General features: G+C 36.8%; 1 protein-coding gene across 1 annotated transcript in view; it reads left to right on the top strand.

The window, feature by feature from the left end:
- Nucleotides 1–17386, top strand: part of CEP295 (centrosomal protein 295) — a 35796-nt gene that overhangs the window by 2155 nt on the left and 16255 nt on the right. The window contains 13 exon segments of the mRNA XM_088522369.1: nt 451–575; nt 1423–1516; nt 3650–3763; nt 4649–4789; nt 7793–7976; nt 8904–9068; nt 10012–10236; nt 11385–11491; nt 12310–12519; nt 13287–13384; nt 13507–14593; nt 15444–15549; nt 15743–15895. Coding sequence (XP_088378495.1) covers nt 451–575; nt 1423–1516; nt 3650–3763; nt 4649–4789; nt 7793–7976; nt 8904–9068; nt 10012–10236; nt 11385–11491; nt 12310–12519; nt 13287–13384; nt 13507–14593; nt 15444–15549; nt 15743–15895 — 2809 coding nt within the window.

Here is a 17386-nt window from a genome sequence, read left to right as displayed (position 1 = left end):
TATTTCAACATTGTTATATTTTTTTCATTTGTTTTTTTCATATGTGTGGAAACTCTTGGAACACCATAGTAGGAATAGAGAAATAATTTTGAAATATTTTTGTTGATACACAAGTGTTGTAGTATAATGCCTGAGATATGGTAAGATCCTTCCTCTGTATGGTTTTGTATTTATATTACTTTTTTATTAAAAAGATGCAGAGAGAAGCTAAGATTTCAACATTGTTGTTTGGTTATGCTGGTTGAGGTATATGACAAACTTGGTACTGGTTGGTAGATGTGGAGAGAATATAGAAGACGGCAAAAAAGGGAGAGTTTTATTCTAATGTGGAAGAAAGTATTTTCAAGCTCTTATCTCTTACCAGCAGTACTTAGTATGAAATTTCATACTGATAGTGTGATAACTTATTAAAATACTGTATTAAGTTCCTATAATATTTTATTGGAAAAGGAACCTGATTTAGAAGCTTTGGCAAAGCAAGCAGAGGAAAGGAAACAAAGAGCTGAGAAGAGACACAGAAAAGCCCTGAAAGAGCAGAAGTACCAAAAAGAAAAATTACTTCGTGAGCAAGTCCGGTATGCAATAGTAATCAAGTTTTATTAAGCATAAAATGCACTCTACAGTTTTGCAATGTGAAAAGCAAAAATATTGATCCTCCTTGTCGGAAGCTTTTGAATTTTGAAATTGTGAAATGAGAGGACTTGAACTTGAGGGCAAACATATGGATTTTGGTAAGAATTGTGATTTTAAAACAAAGATTAAATGTCAAGTACACTAGCTGACCTGTCAGACTCTCACCGGACTAGAGAGTCTTTTATCTATCACTGTTTTCGGGCCAGATTGGCCGCTGTTCAGTGACACATGAAACGAGATGTTCTCAGTCCAGCTCCTGACGGAGAGTTAGCCACTTGAGAGGAAAAAAAAAAAAAAAAATCACTTATCACTGTCTCTCGCCTTATCATTTTTTTCCCTCCTAATTGAATCGGTTCAAACTTGAGCTGTTGTGAAAAATGAACTGTGTTCTCTTGAGGAGTGCTGCTTCACTAGAGATGAAGCCTCCTGAGGAGATGCTTATTTTTACATGTGTATGAGAGATTAAAATATGTTTAAGTGATCCAGTACTTTCCAGAAAGTTATGTGGAAAAGCAGGGATTTTACTCTCTTCTTGAAGAGCTTGTGTGTTATGCAGATGTTTTCTTAATGGTTTTTGTTTCACTCCAAAAAACTAATCGTGCTACCTTCCATCCTCAGTTCTGTTAGGTTTTCAGTATGCTTGCCCGTTCCTATCTCCCAAGAGTTAAATAGATTCAGAAGTTCCTAAATAGATTTTTAAGTTTGCATTTTATTGTACACAGTGCTGTCATTATTGCTTGAATAACTTTCTCCTTCTTCCCCATTTATGTTTTCCCCTTCTCTCTCAAGACGAATCAATGCACGAAAACATGCTCTGGATGTGGAAAAAGAAAGAGCTGCCAGAGTTGCCAGTCTACCACCTCCTCCACCACATCCTTTTGAGGTCTGTATTGATGACATGATTGCAGCCATAGTTTTGGGATACAATACCAATGCAATGAAAGAACTATCCATTAGCTGCCATCTTTTTACTAGGCTTTAATTTTTTTTTCTTCCGTTTTCTTATGTGTGGATTTTATTTCTGATAGGCAGCTGTGATTAATGTGTTCTTTAAACCTTATCGTGATCTCATTTTCATCTGACAGCTTTAATAGTATTAACTTTACAATTATCTTTCCCAGCATGAACATCCCACCCCAGCCTTCTGTCATGCTGATGTAGCAGTGTTTTGGTTGAGTTCTGTTCCTACAGTTTTAGCTTTTTGTCTGCTTTTAAATTCTTTTTTCTAGGAAACTGGTATTTGTGGCTATTGAGGAGGAAAGTAGATAAGAAACAGATTTAATTCTGCTGTGGTTTTTTTTGCCCTCTTCATTTGGTGAATTCCAGATGCTTGAGTATTGTTCAATTTGATGTTTCTGGAAGAGCATGCAATAGATAGTAGAATTGTTTTCTTGTAACACTTGCAGTTTAGCATGTGTATGTTTTCTTGCTTTTTAAAGAAATACATTTCCTGTTGGTGGCGACGTGTCAGCTGCATTTAGTGTGCAAATTTGTAGGTGATACAGTACTATTCATAGCTGTTATATATTTCTGAGATTGTTAGATGAAAAGTCTTATATCTCTCCATTTACAAAGAATTTTCTTCTTTAGAAGTCTTGCTCACGAGAGCAAGACCAACTTTCACGTTTTCACAAGATTTTGAATTGCGTTCATTATCATTAATTACTGTTTTGTTAATGTTAAACTAATGTTAAACTTAGCCTGTTCCTAGCTACAGATTCTGAAACTAACACAGAATAGACTAAGCAACAGGTAATCAAGCTAATGATATGTTTGTTTTCAGAACTATAATTAGTGCCTACAAGTGTTCTAGTTATTGTCTTTCTACAATTACTAGTTACAATTACCATGACTTATTGTCTAAGATAATGCTGTTTGAGAATTGCTAATTATAATGTACAAATAAAAGCGAAATACTCAGTAGAATGCTCTTATCCATGCTTTTTTTATTCCTCCTCCCTTCACTAGAATAGCATACGTTTGCTTTAAAACCGTAAAATAAATTACCAAAGTTCCTTTGGTAATGCTGAAATTAGTTTGATATAGAATTTTGATTTAAAAGTTCCCTATACAGTCTTTAAAATAACAAGAGCTAATCTATCCTGATGTCAGTTTTATATGACATATTATATCTAAAGGCGAATCTGAAGTTTAAAATATTCTGAAGACTTATTTCTACTTTTTGTGTGTGGGCGTTTGTTTACAAGCATGATAAATTACTCAGTCTATGAAACTCCATTTTAATTAATGTGTGTTAGAATTGATTCTTTAGGGGAAGATCTAGAGGAGAGGAATCTGAGAGAGAATTATCAGAGGAGAAGTGTGAATTAGAAGTTCAAAGGCAACTCGTACAGAATACTGAGCTATCTTACCTGGTTACTTGAACTATTAAGAATGTCAGACTGAGCCAAAGAAGGTGTATAACTGCTGAAGGATCAATATTTGGGAGTGTACTCAAAACTGTTCCAAAAACAAACACACTGTACTGTATGTATAGATTTTTTTTTTTAGTGAAATTATGGAAAATTTTCTGGGTAGCCCTAATAAAAAGGGCACAGGAACAGGTTCTATATGGGCAAACCAAGCCTGAGAAAGGTTATTTTTGCTATTACTGCTATTACATTGTGAATTTGTGGTTGCCCTGCTTTCAGGTGAGCATAACAGCTATTGTTGTAAATGTAACTTGTCTTAACCCATTAAAACTCAAGTATCTTTGAATGATACCGTTGAAGCATAAAGAGGAATGTCTGTTTATACAGAGAAGTTTGCCTTGGGCTGGTAGATGCTCCCAGTCATTTAGTGCTCCAGATAGGCTTATGTTGATGTCATTTATTAATAACATAGATATATGAAGTTTTAAAATGTGACATTTACAGGAGAGAATTTTCTGCTTATAAGCTTTTGGTGTTGGCTTTTAGTAGTAATTTGAGTTTGCATGTCACTTATGTTCCATTTAGCTGCTTTGCAAGAGGCTGTTATCCATGCAGATAGAAATCTATTGTACTTCTCTTTCTAGAATTTTGAAGTGAAAAGGATTCCTACAGTGAAGATCTATAATGCTGACAACTTTCATGTTACTCATTATCATCTTTCAGAACCTTATGTGGACAGAGAAATGGACAGAGAACAGGTGATTAACTCCCAAGTGCTTTTGTGATTGTATATTATGTCTTTTTTATATTGAACATGGTGTCTGGATTACTGATATCAACAATTTAGTTTCTCAGAACTTGTTTTAAAATTAGGCTTGTATAAAGCAGCTATTCTACAATTAGTCGATGGTGGGAAATTGTAAGGCCTATTAAGTGTTCGATTACATGCAGGATCAGACGTGACAGCCTTTCCCACACAGGTACCCTTTTTAAGGGTGTGAGTTCACATGGCTGACATAAGGGTAGGGCATCTGAATTGCTCATTTTTTGCTTATGCTAAACAGTGGTGGTTGCCTTATTTTTTGCATATGTTTAAGTCTTTTTTTTCTTACAACTTTTTTCTTTTTTTTTTTTTAATGCTAGTAAGATTGTTATTGAAAATTGCGGAATGTTTTTGGTTGTACAAATCGAAATTAAAACTTTTTTACTTAAAGATATAAAGATAAGATATAATATGTATCTTATATATTAATATGTATTATATATAATATATATTATAATATCCACTAAGATATAATAAATTGCTTTTATTATTCATTTTACATTATATTGAAGGAAAAATAAACCTTTGCTATATTAAAGGATTATAGAAAAGTTTTCTTTTTCCAGAACTAAGTTTGAAACTCCAGAGCTTAAAAATTGGCACAGAAGAATGATACTGAGGTACAATCTGTAACTATATATATATATATTTTTCCAAAGGTATAAAGCCAGTTTGATGCTGCTTTTAACAGAACTATAAACTCTAGAGGGAATTCATCCAGAATTGTATTTTTGCTACAGTCTTATTCATTTATTGCCACATATGCTTTAAACTGCCCTAAAAAACTTTGCAGACTAAACTGTTACTGATTCCCTGCCAGACAGACGCTCGGTTAGTTGCCGAAGAGGAAGGAAAGCGTTTGGAAGAGCTACATAGAGAGGAGGAGAGAGATAGAAGAGAGCAGCTGGAAAAGGCCCATCTTAGAGGAAGTTATGCCTTGAAGAAGGTCCGTTTGGCTCAGGTAAGCAAAGCAGAAATTGTGCCTGTTTGCAATTACCAGCATGAATGAATTAGGAGGAAAATTGAAGGACTAACTGCTGTTTTCAAAACCCCAGCAAACCCAGCTTGCTTATTTTGGCTGTCTGAAGCCTTATAAGGTTGGAGTTTTTTTGACAAAGATAAATTGGAAATCCATTTGGAAGCGAACTAGATGTTGCAGGTAATTTGGCTTTATTATGCAGTGCCACAACTTTTACAGAAACTAGTATTGCTGTGACTTTAAATGTGTGAAATAAGTATAGATTTTTTTTTCTGTTAGGTGTCAAGGGATTTACTATGTTGCTTCACAGAGAAGTAAAAGTGGGTTTTTTGTTTGCTTTGCTTTAAATGCATGGTGATGTAGAAAGTGGTTTTGCCTTTAAATGAAAAAATACTTAAAAAAAAAAATGGAGATTCTAGTCTATTCCAGGACTTGTTTTGACATTTTTTTCTTTAATGTGAAGGAGTTCTTGAGCTTGAAGTCCTGTCTTATGAAATAACTGCTTAAAGTGTTTACATAATTAATGGTTGAAGAGTACATAGATCATATTAGCAAGCATTGTAGAGTCTTCATTACTGTTCTTGGAGTTATTTTTCTTATCACTAGATGAGACTGAGGAAGAACGAACTGTATGATAATTTTCAAGTATAATGACCTTTACATATGTACCCTTCTTCCAGAGCTGCCTCCTGGATTCTTGAGCTGCATTTTTTCATCTCCTTATACACTTTTTCTGAACCCTTGTAAAATTGTAAAACTTTCTGAACTATCCACCTGGCCTTGCTGGGGCTGGCTGGCTGTAGCATCAACTGTGGGAGCAGAGCTTGGTTTGGAGGTTCTCTGGCTTGAGGTAGACCATCCAGTCAGCTGCAGTAGCCTGAACACAGGCCACTGTTGTGCATGTCTTACAGTGCATTGGGAATTGCTTGCTGTAGCCACCCTTAATTTTAAATTTGACTTTTGATGATTATTCTTACTATTCTGTTCAGCTGTTATCACCCTTTAATCCTTTGGTTTTCCCCAAGTTCTGTGATCTCCTTTCTGCCTGTGTCACCTTGTCCTCAGTATGGAATCCAGTGGAGACAGTGACTAATGGAAGATGCCTAAAACCTGTAAGAGAAAGTTAATGTTCAGCCTCCTTGCCCGCAGTATTTGTAGCTTAGGAGCTTCCTGAATCTTTGAACTTGATGGAACTTCCCTTCTGTATTGGTGACTGTGGGTTCGAAGGGCAACTAAAGTTTGAGCATCTGTAGCTGGGTGTGTTGCTGTGTTCCTGCTGCTTATTAGGCTCATCTGTTTTCCCTACTCATCTCTAAAGGCAGTGAATTCCCTACTTGCCTTCACAGCGTCCCTGAAGGTTAAATAGGTTCCTTCTGTTTCATTTTTCCTTCTAGTCTGAGAAATCCTAAACTACTCAGCAGATCTTTGCAGAGAAGCTGCTCCCTAGCTTTGATTATTCTAATTCCCTTTTCTGTATTTTTCTTCAGTTTGTGTGTGTGTAGTATACTTTATATTTCTGATTTAATTTATGCCTGTCACTCGTGTACATCTGAAAGCAAAAAAAAAATCCAAGTAAAGCAAAAACATGCAAAGTGTATAAAGAACATAAGAAGGTGCAGTAGAGAGATACTGTACGAAAGAAAGAAATTGGTGATTATACAAGAGGCAAAGGTGGTTGAATTGGCACTGGTATGAGCCAGTGTGAATGTAGCTCTGCTTTCAGAACTGAGCTTGCTGGCGTGGACCGAGACTGGGTGTCTTAGCAGTTATGCTCCATATCTGTTCTTGACATTAACTCTGTATTTCATTAGATTTGTAAAGTGAAGGTAGCTGTTCAATACTACATTATCCTGTTCTTTCATTTACTGATTTAACACACTGTGGCCAAACCTTATAATGAATATAGTCATCTCCGTTTCCTTGTGACTATTCCCTTGTGCTTTTGAAAGCATCTTGTCTCTGCTTGAGTAGGAGGGCTTGGATTAGGTGATCTAATCTTAACAGTGAGATGATCTAATCTTAACAGTGCTTAACAGTGAGGGTGACAGAGCCCTGGAACAGGTTGCCCAGAGGGGTTGTGGAGTCTCCTTCTCTGGAGATCTTCCAAACCTGCCTGGATGCCACCCTGTTCTACGTGCTCTAGGTGACCCTGCATGTGCAGGGGGGTTGGACTAGATGATCTCTAGAGGTCCCTTCCAACCTTAAGCATTCTGTGATCTGAGTTTTCCAAAGATTCAATTGGAAGTTATATTCACAGCACTTCTGTGAGGAGGAAGTGGGTAATCGTCTTGCCCAGAGACAAGAAAAGCACAAATATTAAGGCTATTTAGAAGAAGGTCCTTCAACTTTTTTTAGTGTATGACCTAATATTGTTGAACTGGCTATGTGTAGGATCAAATTCGTTAATGGGTGGTAAACTCTGCTTTTCCACATTTGTAGTTTTCTATGCTTTAGGGGAAAAACTGGGTTTATTTTTTTTCTAAGAATGCAACTTATTTTGCAAAATATTTTTAATTTCGTCATATAGGAAGGTTCTGTTGGTTCAAAAGAGTGAAAATATTAGATTTACTTTGGAGAGTAGACTGTGTACCCAGAGGAACACTCTGATTTTTTTTTCCACTTTTACATTTACAAATATATTCAGGAAGCTATAAATGGCAGCAGTTTCCCATTTCTTTGAGAAATGAGTCCCTGAAGAATATTAGCTCCCTTTTTTAATTTAAAAAAAAAAAGGCTGAAGTACACACTAACAAAAGAAACCTAACTGCTACTGATTCTGTGTTTTATGCTGGATCTTTCAGGCAACATTGATTCTCGTGCTAATTAAGTACAGCGTTTAAATCACACCTTTGGTCAGAATGACCTTAAAGTTTAATTCTTCATGTTTAAATTTAAGGTAACCAAAAGGAAATATTTTATCAGTTTGATGTGCTGCTGTCTGAATGTGAATGCTAAATTCTTAGGAGATCACCTTTTTCCTTGAAGGACAGGGAGAGGTTGCTGAAAGAACTGGAACAAATGCAGAGTATGGACCGGCTGCGCAGGAGGCAGCTTGTAGCACAGATGCCACCTCAGCTGTTTGTACCCGCATACAAGCGACTGGAGATAAAAGAAGACTGGCAGAGGGAACTGGAGTTTGCGTTTGAAGACATGTACAGTGAAGACAGGAGTAAGTTATTTAGGGGCTGCTGAACCCAGTATCCTAATTGAGGTGAGACTGTTGCAGATCCCTGTTGCCCAGGCCCAGCCAGGAGCAAGGCTGCCCGATAGACACGCGTAGGAAGATGCGTATGCAGTACAAGGACATATGCGTGCAGCCAGCTGCATGGACCAGCAATGCAAACACCGGAGGGCATCTTAATGACTGGCCTTAAATACTCATCTCTTTCAGCAACTAGCCCAGGACCCCTCGGCCTTCCACATATGTGCCCGCATATGCACTGTCACCTGCAAATGTACAAATGGATTCCCCCAGTAATTGTCCTTAGTCACTCTGACCACCCAGCAGCTGGGCGTAGACCCTTGGTGTCCTGGTTGCTGGTGCCTGGATCCTTGGTGTCCGTGTTGCTGGCACCTAGGCACGCAGCAAACCTATGCTTTGTGGTCCCCACAGCAGTTGTTGACGGTTGAACCTCCTCACACACACACTAATGGTCTTCACCTGGGACAGTGGCTCTAAAGATGAATTGGTGGGTTTAAAACCTACATGATGGAGCTGACTTCAGTTAGAGTTCTGGGAGCAGCTGGGTCAGGATAGTGTATTTGCCTGATTAGGTTTTTTGGGTTGTCCTGCTTGTTGTTGTTCCTGCACCATTTGTGCAGGTGGAGAGAAGGCTTTCACCACAGAATCTTTTATTTGGAGGAATTTGGTATCTGCTAGTGGAAAAAAAAAATAGAATCCCAGATTCAAGAAATAGCTAAAGAACTGAACGGTCTGAACTTTGCAAGTCTTGTATTTTTGGGGAGAGGAAAAAAGGATTAAATCTGTTGAGAAATAACTGTAGATGTTTGGACCCCTTAAGAATTTGCATAGTAAGTGTAGTCCTGCAATGTTTATTTCAAAGATCATTTTATATGGTTGTTTTCCCTTAATTAGAGATTCAGGGAGACCTGATTTTGCACTTTGAGCCACAGCCATTACCATCCCCTTCTGAAAGATCTCAAGACAATGAACTTGATATCACTTTGGAGCATGAATCTGCTTGTGACACTGGACAAGAATTGAGACAGACAATAGAGGAAGTTCCTGATGAAACAGAAAGTAAAGCTTTTAAACTTTAAACTTTTTTGATTTTTAAGAGAAACAACAATTTAGTATAATATATCACTTAGATTAATTTCAATATTAATTAAAATGTTGAACTATTAAATGCTGCACTGACTATGAAATATTTCAGTATCAAATGGTTTATGAGGTTTATCAGGATGATATGTTTAACAAGTACGGGTTAAAAATTCAAATGTGACTTTTTAATATGTCTGTTTGTTATGCTTAGAATAACTTAATTTTTGTAAAACTAAACTTTTAGTAGTTATGTTGGCTCCTTATGTAGTTAGTGGAAATTATGGGGAATGAAGCTAGGATATAAACTTAAGTAATTTCTTTTTCTTTTGAAATATTTCAAAGCTGAAGCTTGAGCTTGTTTGAAGGTTGCTTACTGTCTGCCCTTCATGTTCAGGTTCGTGACGGAGTTATCTCACTTTGCGAGTAAGCAGCAATAATGCACGTGTGTGCCCTGTTTGCTTGTGGCATGCCCAGGGTAACAGAGTGTGAACGAGGGTGGGGTTACTGAACTTCTCTCCTTAGAGCATTTCAACCACATCTGTTTGGTGGTATATCCGTTTTTTGGCCTATGTGATGGATCATGTTGCTCATGCTAATGCAATAGAGAGCACATGAACATAGAGACAAAGGGGACAAAGTGCTGCCTCTCTCCAACAGTACAGGCTAAGTTTAGCTTGACTGTAAAACATGGTTTAGTTTAGTCCTCCTTTTATTATGTTCTGAGTCAATTTACTGCTCTTCTCTTCCAGGTAAGAAAAATAACTTGATAAGCTTGGAGAACTTGTTATTTTGCCTGAGTTGTTTGTTCATCTGCATGAACAACAAAAGGAATTAATGAATGTGTGGATATTTTTTGAGGTTTTATAGCAGGAGGATGAACAGCTACCTAAAGCTTTTAAAAGGTGTGTATTTCTCATAGGTAATGAAGAAGGAAAAACTCACAAAACTGAATCAAAACTTGCCTTAAAGAAGTTGTTGAACAAAATTAGAACCCAAAGAGAGGAGTGGACATCAAAATCTGAGAGAGAATGTCAAAATGAAATTGAGACTATTGAATCGGGCACAACTGCTGGTGAAGAGAGACAATTATGTGATAAAGAACTTAACCACGAACAACATAAAAATTCAACATCTGCAAACAAAGGTATGTAATACCTGCCATTTGTCTTTTTTTGGGGCGGGGGCGGGGAATGAAAAGATTTATACAGCATAGCAAAGTAATGAATATTTTAATGTTGTTTCACTGTGTTGCCAGAAAGCAGCTAAGTTCTCTCTCTACCCCCTATATATTGTGTTTTGTTTAAAGAGTAAACTGGAGAGGTTTTTGCTTTTTTTTTTCTTGTCAATAAACCTCTACTCCAAAAAGAAATCTCCAAAATACCTTTGCATTTTGTAAATTTTGTGAAATTTTTTGTCACATATGGTCTTGCCATGCATTAATAGATGTTTACCTTCAAGAGTGGAGTTCCCAGTGCAAGATTTGGCCTTAAGGCTCTATACCAAATGACCTGGAGAAGCCAGATTCCAGAAGTGTCTGAAATCCTTAATTTTTTTTTTTAGTCAGATCCAGTGATTTACTTGTCATGTGCACATGGACACACCTGCCTAATTTGTGAGTGTTGTGGTGCAGCATGGGTGGGGTAAAAAAGGCATTTAGCTCCACTTTGCCAGTAGAGAAGATGTGCTGATATTAAAGCTGGCAGTATGTGATGAACAATTGCTTTTCCTGCAATAAACAGATGTCATACCTTCTAGGAGTACGATCCTTTAGGCCATGTTTTTCCAAGAAGTAAAGTTGTTTCCCTGATCGTTAATCAGATCATTAGTAAGATCGTTCCTCAGAATGCTCTTGCTAGTAACCTACCAAATAATCTGGGCAAAAGAAATCCTTTTGGAATGAGTCATCTCATATATCCAAAGCACTTGGTAAAGGGCTAGCAAGTGCTTAAATAATCAAAAAATATGATTCTCCAGCTCACTGAGACAAGCAGAGGAAGATGTAGATGGAAATCTCTTTGAAAGCTGCTAATGCATTTTGTTTACAGGGGTTACAACAATGTAAAGAAATATGTGAGAAAGATTCAAGGTCTGGCTCTTTCAGAAGTAACCACTGCTGCCTTCTCTGTAGCAATTGGAAATATTCTGGAAATTAGCCTGTTTTTTATCTAGTGCTTTATGAATTCAGTAACGGAAGTTGTTGCCAAGCTAAAGTAGTCCTGTGCTTTCAAATCTGTGTTACCAATATTGTCCTTTCTGACTGCATTTATGCCTAAGTAACTTGTGTGTTTTTAGACTCCGTGGAAATTTTGGAAGATGCAGTTATAGTTGAAAATTCAGTTCTAATTCATCCTCAAGAAGAAGCAGCTAAAAATAGAATGGAAGAGGAAAGAAATAAGTGGGTAAGTATGTATAATTATCTTTTTTTTTCTCCTGTGTCTTAGTTATGAGTGTTTTACAGAAGACTGATTAAAATGCTCGACGTAATAAAACAGCTGTAGTTCCTTTTAATACTTTTGTAACTTTTACATATTTTTTTTTACTATATTTTCTATGCTTGATATCTGTATTTTTTAAAATTTTAAAAATGTTTTAGCTCTTGCTGGTCCTTGGAACAATGTAGAGGAAAAAAAATCTAACACTACATATGAGAGATCTTGCACTAATAGAGCCTGACTTTGTGTTCCTCTTTGCCAGCAGTTTGATTTTTGTTTCTCAGTTTCTTCCAAAAGGAGAGTACTGTTGCTATGTCCAGATGAAAAAGTAATTTGTAACTAATGAGTAAGTTAGAAAATTAAAAAAAAAAAAAAAAAAAACTGCTTAGGAGATTTATGGAGTACTCTTAAATAGTTTGCTTACATATTAGTTATTTCATAAATACTCTGAGACTTGAATTAAATGCTGTGAGGTCCTGATGAAAAACTGTAAAATGCAAAGCATACTTTCAAACTCAGATGTCAAAAGAGGGTGACTTTTTTGCAGTCTCTGGAGATTTTTAATGAGTCTCCAATCTCCAATGGTTTTATCCTTTCTGTTAATTTGATAGCAGATAAATGTGCAGTAGAGAACCTGTAGTATAATATGCATTCGTGGACTATTAGGAATATCTAGCCAGCCAATACAATAGAAATTCTCCTACAATAGAAATCTGATTGTAATTTGTGACAAACTTTTCTTTATCATTCAATTCTGGAGATTCACCCTGCCTTCTGTTTAATAGAATGAGCAAATAGAGCAACAGAAACAGGAGCAGCTGGCCTTGCTTAAACAAATTGAAGAAAAGAGAGCATGTCTGGAGGCTGATTTACAGAGGATCCAGATGCACCTGTGTTTGGAGGAGGCTAAGGAAAAAGCAAGGGAGGAGGAAGCTCAGGTGGTACGAAGCAGCAACAGTCCTCTCTCAGACCAGCAGAAAGAAGGGGAAGATGAGGTTGAGTATCTTATGAAGTATCTTAAGTGTTTTTTTCCTTTTATTTATTCATTATTTAAAAATCCAGAAGGTGAATTTGGTATTGTGAACTCTGGCACTCAGGACTTAATTTCTGATTCTCAGGCCATAGGTCGAAAGCTCCTATATACAATAGCTTCCTTTTGGCTGAAGTAGTGGTGTTTTTCATGTGATATTGATGGGCTTTAGATATTGTGTTATCTCTGCGTGGTCCTAGAGCTGGCTTATTTTTATATAAGCACACATTGGTTAAATCTGATGACTTTGCATGTACTCTCATACTTCTTGATCAAGGAAAAAGTATTATTTAAAAAAGGCTGCTTTTTATCTGTATGTTGAACTTTAACTATTTTAAGAGGAGTCATTCGGTAATCTTGGTTTTAAATCCTGAGTTGTTTCTACAACCTATACTCCCTGTAAAGCATGAAGAAGAGTCTATCAGGATCCTTGTGTTGGATCATTGTTTCTTTAATTTGCTGCTGGATGCGTTCAGCTCCGAGCTAAGCCACTGTGAGCACCGTTGCCTGGATTTCCAACGCGCGCGGCTGTAGCGGTCCAAGCAGGCCGTCTCTTCCAGGACCTAGTTTAGCTCCATTGCCTTGGGCTCAAGTCCCACGGGTTTGAGTGGTACAGAATCCCTTCTGTAGGCTTAGGAGGAGGAATAACATGCTGCTAAGGGTTAAAGTTGCTCTAATAGTTTTTTTTTCTGAAATATTTGCATATTTCAACTTTTTTTTAATTTTAATTAGACTGAAATTACTGCTGTGTTAAAAACTGCAAGCCCCAGACAAGCCAGTCATTTACAGATGATTCGTAGTTATCAACAGCGTCTTCTACAGCAAAACAGGTAAAATTCAGTATAAAATGAAAGCCAAATTTGTCAATTTAAGAATAATTTTGAAATTGTTTTATTATTGAAACTGCAGTTTATCTTTGCAATACTGGATGTGTATTGTTTGTTTTGTTTAGACTGCACAAACAGACTGTTGAAGAAGCTAGAAAGTGCCTGCAAGAGTATCAGAATAAACTGAAGCAAAGATACCCAAGTATTCCTGTAACGCCTCCAGGTTCTGCGGAAGCAAAGTCAGTTAGTTTAAAGTCGACCTTGGAACCCATTCTACAGAAGCAAGAAGTGCATCCCATACAACACGAGTTGTCTAAACAAATTTGTATGCAACAGAATGGCCGGTCACTTCCTGGGAATTCAGAAACACCACAGGCACTGGAAAAAACATCGTCACAGAAATATGAAGAGCAAATGCATGATGTTTGTCCTGGTAGGCGTGTGCAGTTTTTGGAAACATCAGAAGGGAATCAAGGAATGTTTCACTTGCCATCTAGCTCTCCTTTGCAGGAGCAAGTGGAAATCTTGGACTCCTCCAATATTCAAGTTAGAGATTCATTGCGATTTCGGACCCTGTCAGGGCTGGGCATGGCTTTGCAAGGGGACCCTGCTGTAGGGACGCAACCAGAAACCCATATACAACAGGTTAGATTTGTTTTGCCTGCAGAAAATTCCTCTGAACCTCCTGGAATATTTGAGCAGGATAAGGAGTTGTCATCTGGGAAGATGTCAAACCATCAAACAGAGGCAGAAGGTGTAAAAGAGCCTTCACTTGCAGTGCCCCTTCTGTCAGCAGCAGAGAGCGCTGGGGTAGCCCAGGCAGCCTCAAGTGATTCTCAGCAGAGCCAGCAGGCACCTGCAGGGAGCAGCATTAAAACAAGCTTTGAACAGCCCTGCTCTCTCTTTCAGCCTCTGACTTCGCCTCATGAGGAACTTAAAGCCCATGAGTTCTCGATATCAAAAAGTGGAGATGCATCTTTGTTAAATTATTCTAATGTATTGAATTTAAGGGACCGGGTGTTGGCTTCTTCAGAGAGCATCCAAGCCCAGCAAAAGTATTTGAAGGAACTTCAAGAGCAGCTGGATGCACAAAGAGAAGCTCTTCTTTTTAGACAAAAAATACAAGAACAGCTACTTAAAAGGAAGCAGGATAAGTTGAAGGAACAAATGCAGAGACAACAGGAGGCTTTGAAAGAATTTCTGAACAAGCAGGTATATGATTTATAAATGCAAATGCTAGTAGGTGATCAAACTCTGTCAACTTGTAAAGTATTTCATGGAGTGTCAGTACTTGAGTCACGTACCAAAATGAAAATTTGAATTAGGGGATCTGATGTGCAATCACTAGTTCTCTTTTGTAAGACCCTAGAGAGCTGGTTTGTTCAGTATAACAGCTCTAGAAGTGCAACTTTTATGTAGAACAGTTCTTATTAAAAATCTTAAATATCTCAAATGATATACTAAGCATTTTAAATGGACTATTAAAATGTTTGGTCTTTTTTAGATGTGCAAACTAGAAAATTGATTTGGAAGTTATTCTCAATTTATACCTTTGTTTATTTTGGTATTTCATCTTAGGTATTTCTTGTATGTGCTTATTTTAAGGGGCGGGAGGAAATCATGTTTTTTTGAGTTGCAAGCTTATTCCTAAAGAAGTTCCTTTTCCTCCTCTGTTTTTTAACTGAAACAATCTTAACAAGCAAACAAAACATCTTCTGCTTTTACAGTCTTCAGGCAGCTAAAATTCCTTTTATCAATAATGGAAAACAAAGCAGACTTTTCAACAAATGTTCCTGTTAAAAACACCTATTATTCTGATGTAATCTTTTAATGGCCTTGAATATGTAACTAAGCAGGTACTAGTCAGTTGGGTCCATGGAACTAAAATAAATACTTATTTGCCCAAATGCTTTTTAAGGTGAGCAAGTTTGTCCAGTAGCTGAACTCACCTCTTAAAGTTCTCAGTATTGTCAACACTGCAGGGAATGCCCCCCTAAAAGGACTGCTGATTTAAGAAATGAGTGTTAAGTGTAACTTTTATGTACAGTTGCTTTCTTTTAAGGTAAAACAGTTCAGCACAAATGAAGAAATGATACAAGCAAAGCCTAACAGTCTGACTGACTTCTTGCAAACCTCAGAAAACCACCAGCTAGAGGATTGTGAAACAAGTGAGTTTCATAAAAATGAACTGATTTTACAGTAACATCAGTCCAGCTGGGCACATGGGCAAAGTCATGTAACTTCTTTCATTGTTATAATTTTTTTTAGTTGAGTGTTTTTGCATCTCCTCAAATTAATTCAATGGATATGTTATTGCAATGTGTTAGGGAAATTTTAATTCACGAAACTTTTATTTTACAGAGCAACCTGAGCAGCTTGAATGTAAAGAACAGAAATGGAGATCTTCCAAACCACCTCTGGCAAAAGTCAAGCTAGGTCTTCATTTGGAACAGCATGAACTTAGTGTTATACCAGAAGTAGACACACCAAGGAGCTGCAGCTCTTCTTTTGCAGGTAAAATGTATAATAGATTTTCGTTTTGAGAAATACAGATTGGAGAACAAAAACTATTCTTCAGAGTGGATAAGGTGATTGATCATGAGATATTTGATATGATTGCCTTTACTGTGGCATTTTTTTTCTGTGTGTGTGTGTGTATATATATATATATATAATTTCAGCAAAAATGTGAGCTGTAGTTGCAAAAATCTTATCCTGTCAGGTATATATGTCTAGAAAAAATCACTGAAAAACAGTCAAAACATTTACTGAAAGTGGAATTTGCCATATTGGCAATATTTAACTTTTTTATCCTCGTTGAAATGAGCAGGGGCTGTTTTAAAAGTTCCTTTTAAGAGTAAAGGTTAAGTATTTTGGATTTGATTTTAAAAGGGAATGTGCTTATTCATGCCCTGTTTAATTTGAGGATTTAATCAGATACCTGCAAATATAACTATCAATTGAAAGAGAAACATTAGAGTTGATAGATGGGTATTTAAAGGTTTGGAGAGCACCTAGAATGAACCAGAAAGGTGTGAAACCTTATAATTAAGGAATTAATATCAGGGGGCTACAGAAATACTTTAAAAGTGTAACTTTACATAGCTACTAGCATATTCTAAGTATCTGTGCATAGAGTGCTTTGTGTTTCTCCGTGGAACAATAAGTCTAAGAAGGATAACAAAATATTGTCTAAATATAAACAGTTATTCCTCACTACCCTCCAAAAATTCCTTCACAGCTACAATTCCATGTATCTGCTGAGAAGTTCTAGTGTTGTGCCAGGATTTTTTAAAATGATAAGCAAAACAACCCAAGTAATTACCAGCCTGTCAGGCTAGCATTGATCTTGAGCAGAATAATGAAGCAGCTGATGTGGGACTCTTTCTTAATTAAAGAAAAGTAATTAATGCCAGTCACCATCATTTTATGCAGAATAATTCTTGTCAAACCAATTTGGTGTCTTGATTAGATAAAGTTCCACTTGGTAGTGTTTGAATGAAATACATTTGCACTCATAAGGCACTTGATTTAGTATCACACATTTTGGTTTTTTAAAAAGTAAATAAAAATCAAAGTACATAGCAAACTTGAGTTTTTAATGGGTTTGTGTGGTAAGAACGTGTTACCATGACCTGTAGTTGTATAAATAAGGGAAATTTTCAGCAAGAGTCAAGAATTTATATTGCTCCACAATTTGGGAATGATGCAGCTGCTTCTGAAATGTGATGCTTAGTGGTGGGGGTATCCATATTTCAAACAAGACACTGTGGAAAAAAAACAGACATTATAAAGAATAATTGTGAGAATGACTCAATCAAAATAGACCTTATCAAGAGAATTAGTGGAATCAATTATATTGAGATATTACAGTCTCCATAAGTTATTCAGGAAATGAAAATGTGATTAAGATATCTTACTGGCTAGTCAAGGAGTGAAGTTGACTGTTGGTGAAATTGCCAAAAGTTTTGGTGCATTTACTGTACAGGAAGCCTGTCAGTATGA

The sequence above is a fragment of the Tinamus guttatus genome, unplaced genomic scaffold (assembly GCF_059628265.1).
Source record: "Tinamus guttatus ecotype Peru unplaced genomic scaffold, ASM5962826v1 Tinamus_guttatus_pri_ptg000150l, whole genome shotgun sequence".
In the NCBI taxonomy this organism is placed as follows: Eukaryota; Metazoa; Chordata; class Aves; order Tinamiformes; family Tinamidae; genus Tinamus; species Tinamus guttatus.
The sequence above is the reverse complement of the archived record's forward strand: the minus strand, read 5'-3'. Positions and strand labels throughout refer to the sequence as shown.